At 44.6% G+C, this 11,813-nt stretch overlaps 1 protein-coding gene across 3 annotated transcripts; it reads right to left on the bottom strand.

Moving 5' to 3' along the window:
- Window positions 1-2,156: 2,156 nt before the first annotated feature.
- Window positions 2,157-7,555, bottom strand: faap100 (FA core complex associated protein 100). 3 transcript variants are annotated; one of them, XM_020460184.2, is made up of 9 exons: window positions 7,412-7,555; window positions 6,690-6,856; window positions 6,236-6,357; window positions 5,179-6,143; window positions 4,925-5,081; window positions 3,845-4,814; window positions 3,412-3,519; window positions 3,234-3,320; window positions 2,157-3,050 (listed from the first exon to the last, which is right to left on the bottom strand). In XM_020460184.2, the coding sequence occupies exons 2-9, from the start codon at window positions 6,843-6,845 to the stop codon at window positions 2,919-2,921; spliced, it is 2,697 nt and encodes an 898-aa protein (XP_020315773.1). In that variant the 5' UTR covers window positions 6,846-6,856; window positions 7,412-7,555; the 3' UTR covers window positions 2,157-2,918. The 3 variants fall into 3 exon arrangements, with proteins under 3 accessions (XP_020315773.1, XP_020315771.1, XP_020315772.1); XM_020460182.2 differs by lacking the exon at window positions 7,412-7,555 and adding an exon at window positions 6,981-7,309; XM_020460183.2 differs by lacking the exon at window positions 7,412-7,555 and adding an exon at window positions 6,999-7,308.
- Between the last annotated feature and the right edge of the window lie 4,258 nt (window positions 7,556-11,813).

Here is an 11,813-nt window from a genome sequence, read left to right as displayed (position 1 = left end):
GGGGCAGATTACCAGATTACCCTAACCCCCATGTCCTAAAAATGAATGAACAGATTGGTAAAGAATATCTGACCCTAGACTAGTAGTTAGTGGCAACTTCTGCCCTCTCCCATAGGTCCCTTTCTGCCCCTGTCACTCCCCTCAACCTACTCCTGGCATGCCAGCCAATGAAGAAGGCACAAAGAGAAAACAGACTCTTTTTACAGGGGAGGTCGAGGGAAGACATGCGTTTAAACGAATGCACTAATTGTAAATCGCTCTGGATAAGAGTGTCTGCTTAATGACTAAAATGTTCATTTAAAATAAGGCAGAGGTCTCAAGTTTTCAGCTCAGAAGAGCCTGGTCAGAAGAAATTAATCATGTTTGCTGGAGTCAACACTGTTCAGTGAGTCAACGGCAGATTCCAAACAACACTATGCTTTATAGGCTTATGAGGTTTTTTTTAAATGTTTTTTAAAATTAGCATGTTACTAGTAAAAGTCAGGGTTCAGAGTAAGTACCGTACTCACACATAGAGGACTAGTCATGGCTTGGGTTTTCATTTTGCAACATTATTTTAGCTACAACAACACTATTCATGATACAACAGCAATACAACTACTAATATTTCCATTGTCAACACATTGCTTTGTTTATACCTGGCGCTAACATGTGTCCTTTGTCCTGTCGTGGTCCACATTCTCACATTCTGATCGTGTCCACATTTTCAGAAATATGTCTATACATGGTATTAAAATGAGTATTTTAATCGCATAGACCGGATACATTAAAAGACACATTGTGGGTCAAGTGTAGACTGATTTGGGCCTGGTCTCCCAAAAGCATCTTAAGGCTAAGTTCAACTTAGAATGATAGGATCCTATGGTTCTAACAATGAACTTAGGCCTCAAGGTGCTTTTGGGAAACTGGGCTCTGGACAGTGAAACCATTTAAATCATCATTATCCAGCCTTCTAAAATCACTGACAGGTGGCACTATTGACTTATGGCATCAATATGTATCTTTAAGCAGCAATCAACAGTAGAAACAATATCAAAGCACACTCCCCGCCCGTTTTGGTTAAAGGCTGAGGGATGGGGCTGGAGAAATGTACCCACTCTCAAATTCATAAACAGAGCTATAGCTGCTATAAGGACTTATATTTTGGGTTCTGATAGTTAAACTAAGCTCATGAGACATTTACAAGTTCATTCTTTTGATTTGACCTTTATTTAATTAGCCAAATCAGTTAAGAACAAATTCTTATTTACAATGACGGCCTATCCCGGCTAAACCCTAATGACACCGGGCGTCGCTCTAAGGGACTCCCAATCACGGCCGGTTATGATACAGCCTGGAATCTAACCAGGGTCTGTAGTGATGCCTCTAGCGCTGAGATGCAGTGCCTTAGACCACTGCACCACTCAGGAGTTCTTCAAGAATCAATGGGTACATATCCTTCATTTATAAGTCCAAAAATGGATGTAGCAACTGCTGATTGCCCCTTTAAAATAAAGAAATAAATATTATTTTGAAAGAATAGCTGTCAAATAATTTGCATACAGGGAGGGACCAGGAAATGTAGTCACAGTAGATGGATAAGAGAAACATTTTAATACCACGTGTAGACATATTTCTGAAAATGTGGGCACAATCAGACTGTGGAAAAGATCAGGAAAGAGGACGCATGTTCGCGCCAGGTATAAATGAGGCTATAGAGGAGTTGACATGGCTTGGGTTTTCAGTTTTGAAGTGTCTACTGGTCATCTGTAGCTCAGTTGGTAGAGCATGGCACTTTAGTGTTTGCTATGCCAGGATAGTGGGTTTGATTCCTGGTACCACCCATATGTAAAATATATGCATGACTGTAAGTTCCTTTGGATAAATATATCTGCTAAATGGTATACATTATTACTACAGCAGCTACAAATACTCCAGAACATATACACAATGCTACAAATACCTATAGAGACACTCTGGTGTAAAACCAATCTGCCTTAAACCAATTGTCTATTACACTCTCTTCCACCCCTCTCTCTCACTTGATTCTCTGGTTTTACCAACTGTTCTTTTCCACTCTTCCATTCCCATTCTTCCCTGTCGTTTTGCCAATTCTGACTTTCTAAGCGAGTGACAGTGTATAGAGGTGTGTAATAATAAACTCAGAAAGTCATCAATTCATCGTAGCCGAGTCATCATTAGCGGACAGCTTCCTTAGCATCGTAACATTAACAAGAATGACAGGCAGCTGCATCTCAAACGTTACCCTCTTCCCCATGTAGGGCAGTAGGCCCACTTAAACACAGACACATAGAGTAATTGCTTCAGGTGATAAGTAGGAGCCCTCTATATGGGATACAGGAGTGTAATGGGTGTCGTTTGAGATTTTTACGGGCTTTTCCCGACAATCAGAACAGTAACACATCAGGTGTAACAAAACTCCATCCTAGAAAGAGTATAGTGCTTTACAGCCTGTCACTTGGCAATGATACATACTTCATTTGTTTTATCCTTTTCTAATATTCATTTTTCTGAAAAGTTTTGAAAAACTATAATAAAAATAATCTCTGAGATGTGTAAAAGTTATGTTTCATGTGTGGATAATGTTGTCAGTGAAGTGACTCTTCAAGTCCGTTGTTTTAACTAACTTTACAGGTACATTTTAATCCACACACACACACACACACACACACACACACACACACAACCTACCTGCTATGTACTATTTTACAAATGTTCATATAAATAAATAAATGCTGTTTGTGTACTAAAACAGTAGAGGGAGACAAACAGTCATTTATTTATCCTTTGCAGGAGATGTATTGGATAGTGAGTGTGGGGCTGAGAATGAAGATGAGGAGAGGATTGTAAATGTGTGGATGAGGATGTTGTGTGTGAGGATGTTGTGTATGAGGAGCGTATGTGGGATGGTAACGGTGTCAGAGGATGAGGAGGGGGTTCTCTCTGAGTTGCCTGTAAACGCTGAACAGTGTCTTGGTGGTCTGTCCCGTGGTCATCCCCAGTCCAATGGCTTCTGGGATACGAGCCTCCTGGAGATGCTCAGATAGGACCTGGCAGGGGGGAGGAGGAGGAAGAAGATAAAGAACAGGAAAAAGAGGTAAAGCTATAGACACAGAGAAAAGTTGAGAAAATACTACAGATTGTCTGTTTCTTGAGTGTTTGAGGATTTATGTGTTTGAGTATTTCTTTCAACCCTTACGTTACCAGGTAGTTTGTTGTTAGTCTGGTCTCACCTGTGCCCGCTGTAGGGCCTGTCTCAAGCACAGTCCCTGGATTCCCATAGAGGACTCCTGTGTGCTAGCATTACCCTGGAGAAGAGCCTTTCAACACACACAACACACAGGGTGTAAGGGAGGAGAGGTTGATGTAGCAAACAGGCACAAATGTTTATCACACGTTGGGATTCCCTACCTGAACACGGCTTAACACTGCATGGTGTAGTCCACACACGGCTGCCATGGAGGAGCACTGCACCCGCACCTCCACAGCCTCCTTAACACTGGTGTCCCCTACAGTTACCTGGCCAACAACATACAGGTACAGTCATTCTCAACACATACCTCATACAATAGTCTCCCAGGAAAGTTAAACATTACCTTAAAGTGAGTCTAAAAGGATACAACTATAATAATATAATAAATGCAGACGCTTTTTCTTTTATCCAATGAGATTTAGTCATGCATGCATACATTTTATGTAAGGGTGGTCCCGGGAATCAAACCCACTACCCTGGTGTTACAAGCGCCATTCTCTACAAACTGAGCTAAAGGACCACAACTGACACACCCAGTATCAATACAATCATGTTTTCATGATATGTAAAAAATATAAAATAAATACACACCTCTTTGGCTGTGAGTTTGACGGTGTGTCGCCCTAGACACCGGGCGTAGACCACAGAGCTTTCCTGTCCTCCATTGTACCCTCTGCCCCTCCAGTCCTCTTCTCCTGTCCCCTGTGACAGCAGCCAGCCCAGCACAGAGCCACACACACCCTGAGAAGGGCCAGCAGAGCCTGCTGGCTCCAGTCCTAGTGTCCCTCTCAGTAGCTCTGTTGAGACCTTGATACTTGCTGAAAACAGCCCCCCATCAGACGCCACCATCCTCTCTCCTCCTCCTTCTCCATCCCCCCTCCCAGAACCCCTGCTCCGACGGGTGCTCACGAAGGCCTCAACGATATCCATCGAGACGGTATCCGGGGAAATGGGGGGTCTGTTTGGGTCCCTGTGAGGGGGCGTGGTCCCGGTCACCTGCAGAGCATCCAGCCAATCCACTGTCAGCGTGTCAAGGGGCAGACTGACCCATCCACCCTCCAATCCCAGACGAGATGCCGGCTCCCCATTGGCCAGGAGGCGGGACAGCTCCTCAGACCCCAGCAGGCTTTGCAGGGAGTAGGTGAGCGAGCAGCTAACCGTCACAGGGAAAGATGTGTCCCCTGCCACTGTTAGGGGCAACGACACTTCCATTCTCCCACCCGGCTCTAGTTTCTGGAATGGGAATGAGAATGTTTGAGAGGTGTTCACCCCCCCTGCAGGAAGAGGGTAGGATAATGGTAGAACTCTCACACAGAACGTCCAGTTCCGTTCTAGAATGTAAGGACTAGAATTGTCCAGAACACAGGTCAGATTCAGGGAGTCTCTCTGTAGCAGGCGGCTCCACTTGGCAACAACGTGACACCTGATTGGCTTCTTGCTGACCGGGAGCTGCTCTCCACTGTTCTGATTTGCTAGCAGTAGGCAGCAGACATTGAGCACCTGATTCAGGTGTCTGAGGGAGTGGTTTTTGGACTGTATGGTGCTTTTCAACACAGATGCTCTGTGGGACAAGCAAGAGCACATACAAGTAAATGAACATGTTAAATAAGTACTATTCATCTGAATAAAACATGTTAGATCTACCATCAAATCTACTGCATGCCTCCTCACCTCTCACACACATCACCGATGGCTGCAAGGAGGTCCCTCACTCTCTGTCCCACCTGTGATAAGGGGAGCCTGGGTATGCCCCCTGTCTCTGTCCCCTTAGGCAGGGTTAAACACTGGAGCCTCCCCCGGAGAGACAAAGCCACCAACTGCACTATGCCTGTAACACACACACACAAACATGATCTGAAAGAAAACAAACTTGATAACAAAGATCGGTTGCAGAAAATATTGGTTGAGCTGAACTCACACTTTACCTGAGGCATTGTGTGAGGGCCCAGCCAGGGCAATGACCCTGCAGACATTAAGGCTGACAGGACTCTGTAGGGTAGCAGACTCCCTTGCTCTCACCATGGCCTGTCCCTGGCCTTGCCTCTCCCCGTGGCTGACCACCAGGCTCTCTTCTGGCTTTGGAGCTTCCTCTCGCACCCCTGGGAGATCCAGGGCTAGAAGATCTGACCCTGTGCTGTAGTACAGGCCCTCCCTGCCTGCACACACACACACCACAGGCCCTGACACACACCCCTCTGTTAATGCTGCTACCTTGCCCCCCTCCTCCGGCCCCCCTTCACAGGTTCTGAACAGCACCACCCTCCCCCATTGGCCTACTGCCACCAAACACTGTGGACCATAATTTGTCCCGGTCGTGGTTCCGATAAACATGATTGGCTGCTCCATGCTGTGTAGAACTCTAACGCAGGGGCCTGATCGTCCTGGGAGAAGTAAGGGGAGGGAGCAGAGACGCCCATCAGGCAGGCCGCAAAGGATCATGGGGGAGTTGATGAGGGCAGCGTCGACGCCGAAGAGGAGCTTGAAGAGGAGAGGCTCCAGGAGAAAATGTTTGATGCCTAATGATGATGACAAAGGTGGTAGTTTTGTTGTTGTTGAGGATGATGAAGATGATAAGGGTGGTGCATCACTGCTGTAAACGCAAGCTAACACAGGTCTCATGACCAGTCCTGCGGAACTATTTTCCTCTGACTCGACATGGTGACCAACTGAAACGACAGGTAGACTAAACTGAGTCAGTTTCTGGTGGTCAGCTGCTTTATAGAGAGTAAACCACCAGGCTGCGTCTCTCAGGGAGACGGTCACCAAGGTCCCACCGGACCCTCCCACCTCAATCAGAGAACACACCCCCTCGTCTCTGGCTGCCAGCGAATTAGACAACACCTTGATCAGAGCAGGGCCAGGGGATTGGTCAGCTGGGGGAGTGGGAGACCTGGTGAGACAGGACAAGGGGGAGAGGGTAATCAAATATACATGTCATTTTTGCATGGTCAGTCTCCATAGTTCAAATGAAGAGGTTCATACTTAGGGTGCAGAGTTGGTAGACTGACACAGTACACCCCATCACTCTCACAGACAGCATAGACAGACTGCTTGTCCTCACTCAGCACCATGTGACACACTGGACTCAGGAACTGAAGAACAGCCTGGAATAACAGACAAGATGAGTGTTTCTTGTCCATGAAGAATATCAGATATATTTGACAGCCAGGTTCAAATAGACCCCCTGTTACTGCAACTTCAGCGTTAATCAATAATCAGTACCACTGTTCACAAATAATCTGTTTATTGTAATTGTATCACCTGCTGCTATTCATTTCAGTGTTTATCAATAATCAGTTCCTTGTCATTATATTACCTGCTACTCACCTGAGTGTTCATCAACAATCAGTTCACCTGTTATTCGCCTGAGTGAATGTGTCACCTGTTGTTCTTTAATTGAAGCGGGCGAAGTGTATGGTTTGAGATTCAGCCTTACCGTCAGTTTCAGCTCTTGTGTGTTGAAGACCGACACCTCGTCGCCCCCAGTGCAAATCAACACATCTTCCCCAGACCAGATCACTTTAGCAGCTGTACCCGGCGAAGAACATCCGAACTCAGCCCAAGTCTCAACAACAGCACATCTCGCCTCCATAGCCGAGAGAACTGGAAAAATAACAGGTCAGAAAGATTATTCAACCAAGAGAGATTATTCAAATTATCTTTATAGTCACAATTAGGAAATGTATTGTGCAGTCAAAGTTATGATAGCAGCAACTTATTTACTAACTAGTTATGTCCATAATACCAATTTGTAGGTCGTTTCAGTGCTGTAACTTGATTGAAAAAAACATCAACTGATTGTTGACGGATGCAAAACTCCGTGGATGTTGTTTCTGACTAATCAGCGTTCCAAACCGCTTTTTTTTTTAACCCAAACACCAATACCGACGTATAACGTCATGAGCCTCCCACCAATCACAACATCGCAGGAAAACATCCGCCAAATTTTCTAACACGTTTTAGTGCGGTGCGATCGTAAAGCTTTTAGCTATTGTAAACTCTTGGTTGAAAGCGTTATGTACGGAGCCAGATAGCTGCCAAAAGGTTGAACGTACGTATCGTTAGGATTAGTGAGAAAAGCCATTTGTGAAACATGACAAGTGAACGTGAAATTTCATCTGTGAACATACAAACACCAGGTTACGATTACGGACTAACATTTTAGGCTTGAACAAATCTTGTTGCAATTCTGACATACAATAATGCCTTTCAGAGTTTTGGCAGTTTCGTCTCACAAAAAAAAAACGTACACCAAACCACTTGTTAGGAGTGCTACACCGACAAGCCTAACCCAGTATATAAAAAAATAAAAAAAACGGAAGTCGGGGAAACCGGAAAAATAGGTATCCTGCACGTTTTCAAGTTAAAAGTCTCAATTCTCTATTACTCCTCAGTTGAGTTTACTTCACATTTAGGTAGCTAATGTAATGGATTAGTTTGCCAGCGCAAGTCTAGATGGCACTAGCTGTATTATGCCTACAACAGTGAAGTTTGCTAGGTGTATCTCTACAGCATGGGCATATCTCTGGGTGATGTGGACACCCCCATGTATGCACCTTCTCAAAATGTGACTAATTCAATATTGTACCATCCAATTCTCTGGGTTCTGTCTGCAATCATAACCAGTAGTGTGTGTATATATACTAGGAATAATGAAACAGAATATATGTTTGGTGACTCTATGAATTATATATGACCACTGGAGTCTTTGCCACTCAATATTTGTTTATAGAACATGTTGATATTTATTTAATCACTAATAATCTTGCCAAAGCATATTCTGTAGGAGGGGTTCATTTAAATGTAAAATAATTTGACATGATTTATATGAACCGGGTCATGAACATATGGACTTGAACAAGGGAGAGGTTACATCTAGGCTAAATCTGCCATAAACTTATTCCCACACTTTACAACAACTGTTCAGTGGTCTGAGGTAGTCTCCGTATAGGCTAATCTCTCAGTTGTGACACTGCTGCCCAGGTGAAGAGCTTGTGAACTCCATGCAGCACCATGAGCCTTTGGAAAAGCACCCCTCAGCCTCAGAAGATGCCCTTCTGAAGGCATGCAGCTATAGTCATTATACTCTAATGTAGGCCCATTTGCCTACTAGCCAAATCAAGTGCAGAGCATGCTTTATGTGGGCAACTCATCATTCTAACATATTTGAACATTTAAATCATCCTTCATTCAGTTCAGTCAGTCTGACATCCATTCTGTCATTTGTCTGAGTGGCAATAGGAACTAAATCAAAGAGAATGGAACAGTCTTATTCATGTGTTTATTGAAATCCATGTGTGTATTCAAAAGTATCATAATTATCCAAAGGTCTTTAGTAATTAATAATTCAATGTTTCATTTAGGCCTATCCAAAAAAAAAGAAAATAGGCCTTCAACTTGTAGGCATTGCAATTTAGGCTATCACACAATATAACTATTTTAGAACTCTATTTGTGTTTTATAATGTTTATTTATGTATTATAGGCCTCCCCTTAAAGAGATCCTAGCTCACAGGCCTCTAAATATAGCCTCTACATTAATTTTAAATGCTGCTGTGTGTTATTTAATGGCCATATAGTGATGGCTATTTAACAGTCGGATGGCCTTGATGTTTTTCAGTCTCTCGGTCCCAGCTTTGATTCACCTTTACTGACCTCACCTTCTGGATGATAGAGGGGTGAACATACCGTGGCTCGGGTGGTTGATGTTGATTGATGTTGATGATCTTTTTGGCCTTCCTGTGACATCGGTTGCTGTAGGTGTGCTAGAGGACAGACAGTGTGCCACCTGTGATGCGTTGGGCAGACCGCATCACTCTTTGGAGAGCCCTGCGGTTGAAGGCAGTGCAGTTGCTGTCCAGGGGGTAGTACAGCCAGACAGGATACTCTCAATGGTGAATCTGTAAAAGTTTTTGAGGGTCTTAGGTGCAAAGCTGAATTTCTTCAGCCTCCTGAAGTTAGAGGCGCTGTTGTGCCTTCACCACACTGTGTGGGTGAACCATTTTAAGATTGTCAGTGATGTGTATGCCGAGGAACTTTAAGCTTGTCACCATTTCCTCTGCGGTCCCATCGATGTAGATGGGAGTGTGCTCCTTCTGCTGCCTGAAGTCCACGATCAGCTCCTTCGTTTTGTTGACTTTGAGGAAGAGGTTATTTTCTGCCAGGGCCCTCACCACCTCCTCACTGTAGGCTGTATCTTTTTGCTAATCAGGCCTAGTACAGTTGTATCGTCTGCAAACTTGATGATTGGGCTGAGCATGCACCCTTGTGGAGTCCCTTTGTTTGAGGATCAGCGTAGTGGAGGTGTCGTTTCATGCCTTCACCACCTAGGGGCGGCCCGTCAGGAAGTCCAGGACCCAGTTGCACAGGGCGGGGTTCAGACCCTGGCCCAAGCTTAATAATGAGCTTGGAGGGTACTATGGGGTTGAAGGCTGAACTGTAGTCAATGAACAGCATTCTTACATAGCTATTCCTCTTGTCCATATGGGATAGGGCAGCGTTCAGTGCGATGGCGATTGCATCGACTGTGGATCTATTGGGGTGGTATGGAAATTGAAGTGGGTCTAGGGCCGGGTTCTCCAACTGGCGGCCCCCGGGCTGAATTTGGCTGTTGGTGGTTTTATTTGAACCCCCCCCCAAGTATTCCGAGCAACAACAAAAAAAAACTTTGTGGAATTTTCATTGTTGGACATAAAAGACTACAAAAACACCAGGAAATCAGCTCAGTGATTTTAATTTAAGAAATCTGTTCAAGTATTCCCACGCATAATAGAGAGACACATGATTGACACATGATCGTATACAAATGCAAGCAAGGTTTAAAATGATTATATTTTAGTCAAACATCCCTTTCTTGCTCTCGGTCCTCATCTTTGTAAGTCACCTTGATTTTGCACGTGTGTTTTATCAATTTCTTTATGAAAATATTTAGCTAACTCCATGAGAGTAGCTGAAGCAAGGGTCTACAGCACCACACACATAGACTACAAACGCATGCGGGGCCTGGCATGTCCTGAGCTTGTGATGTGAGCACAATTGGAATTGGCGAGAAGGCCGACACTCCAGCCTTTGGGTCTCTCGCTCCGCACTCCAGTAAAATTGGGCAAGCTTCGCTTCTCGCTCCGCTCACATAAACTCTGGCCCGGACTTAGCCAAGTGCTTCTTCTGTCTCAAAGAACTGGAGGGCTGGGAGCCAGAAGATGACCCAGAGTGAGTTGTTGGACAATTTATCGCTAAAGTACCCTAAATTGGTTCTTTGTGTCCTTTATTTCAATGTGTGTAACGTGAATGAAAGAATGCCGCCAGAAACATGTAACTAGTAATGTTGTGCAGTGTTGCCAACTTAGCGACACATTTTCAAAAAATCGACTAGCAACAAATCTAGCGACTTTTTCTGGTGTTATTGGAGACTTTGAGACTCTGACATGAATGCACATATCATTCTTACTCTTCTCAATGAGCCACGGGTGCTGCCTTGGGCCCCACCCTCTGCTGGCTGATCCCGCCCAGGGCGGGATGCAAAATGTTCTTTGTCTAAAATAAATCACTACACAAAAATAATTCGATGCATTTGACTCACTCAGCCTCAGTCACTTACTCACCTTGTCCACTGTGTGTGCCTCTCTGTGACATAAGCTAAACATCTAGCTGGCTAGCTCATGTCAAAAATACAGAAAGGAGTGGGAATCAAACCCTGAATTAAAAGGCTGGTTGAAGCCGTGTATTGACATCTCAAAAACATACTCAAAAGGCAAAGCCTTATAACAGTTCCACCCAAAACAAGCTGCCATTTATGGACTAAAAAAATTGACTCTGCAAAAAAGGCTGAGGCTACCATGGCATTAGCTATCGCTGAACACTGTTCCATGCTGGCATGTGATCACATTGGAGAAGCATGTAGAGCTGCTTTCTCAGACTCCACTGCTCCTACCCACTTCAAAATGCACAGGACAAAGTGCACAGAAATGATTAATGGTGTTCTAGCACCATACTTTCTGAAAAAGTTGGTCGCAGATGTGGGTGACCAGCGCTTCAGCCTCCTCCTCGATGGGTCCACGGATGTAAGTGTTTCTAAGTACCTGGGGGTTGTGATGAGGTACTTTAGTGACACCAAGCAGACAATTGTATCAACATTTCTGGGGCTTGTTGAGTTGGAGGGAGAAGATGTCAAATCTATAGCCAGTGCTGTTGTGGCTTTCCTCTAAGTGTTGTCTTAAAAAGGAGAAACTCCTGGGGATAGGGACTGACAATGCCTCTTATGAAGGGGATTAACAATGGGGTCCATAAAGTGCTGAAGGAGGAGTATGGCCTCAAATATCTGGTTCTTATTCGCTGTGTGCCACTCTCTGCAGCTTAAGTCATGCTTCCAATGACACCACCCCCGTAGTGAGGAGTACTTGGTATGAGAGACTTATAACTGGTTTTCAGTGTCTCCAAAGCGCAGGGAGGCCTACAAGGCCATATATGAGACCATCAACTGTGGGGAGAAACCTTTACAGATAACCAAGGTGTGTGCCACACGCTGGCTCTCCATTGAACCTGTGGTTTCATGCATTTTGGAC

The sequence above is a fragment of the Oncorhynchus kisutch genome, linkage group LG25 (assembly GCF_002021735.2).
Source record: "Oncorhynchus kisutch isolate 150728-3 linkage group LG25, Okis_V2, whole genome shotgun sequence".
Classification (NCBI taxonomy): domain Eukaryota; kingdom Metazoa; phylum Chordata; class Actinopteri; order Salmoniformes; family Salmonidae; genus Oncorhynchus; species Oncorhynchus kisutch.
Note: the sequence above shows the minus strand (reverse complement) of the source record. Positions and strands in the feature narration are given on the sequence as shown.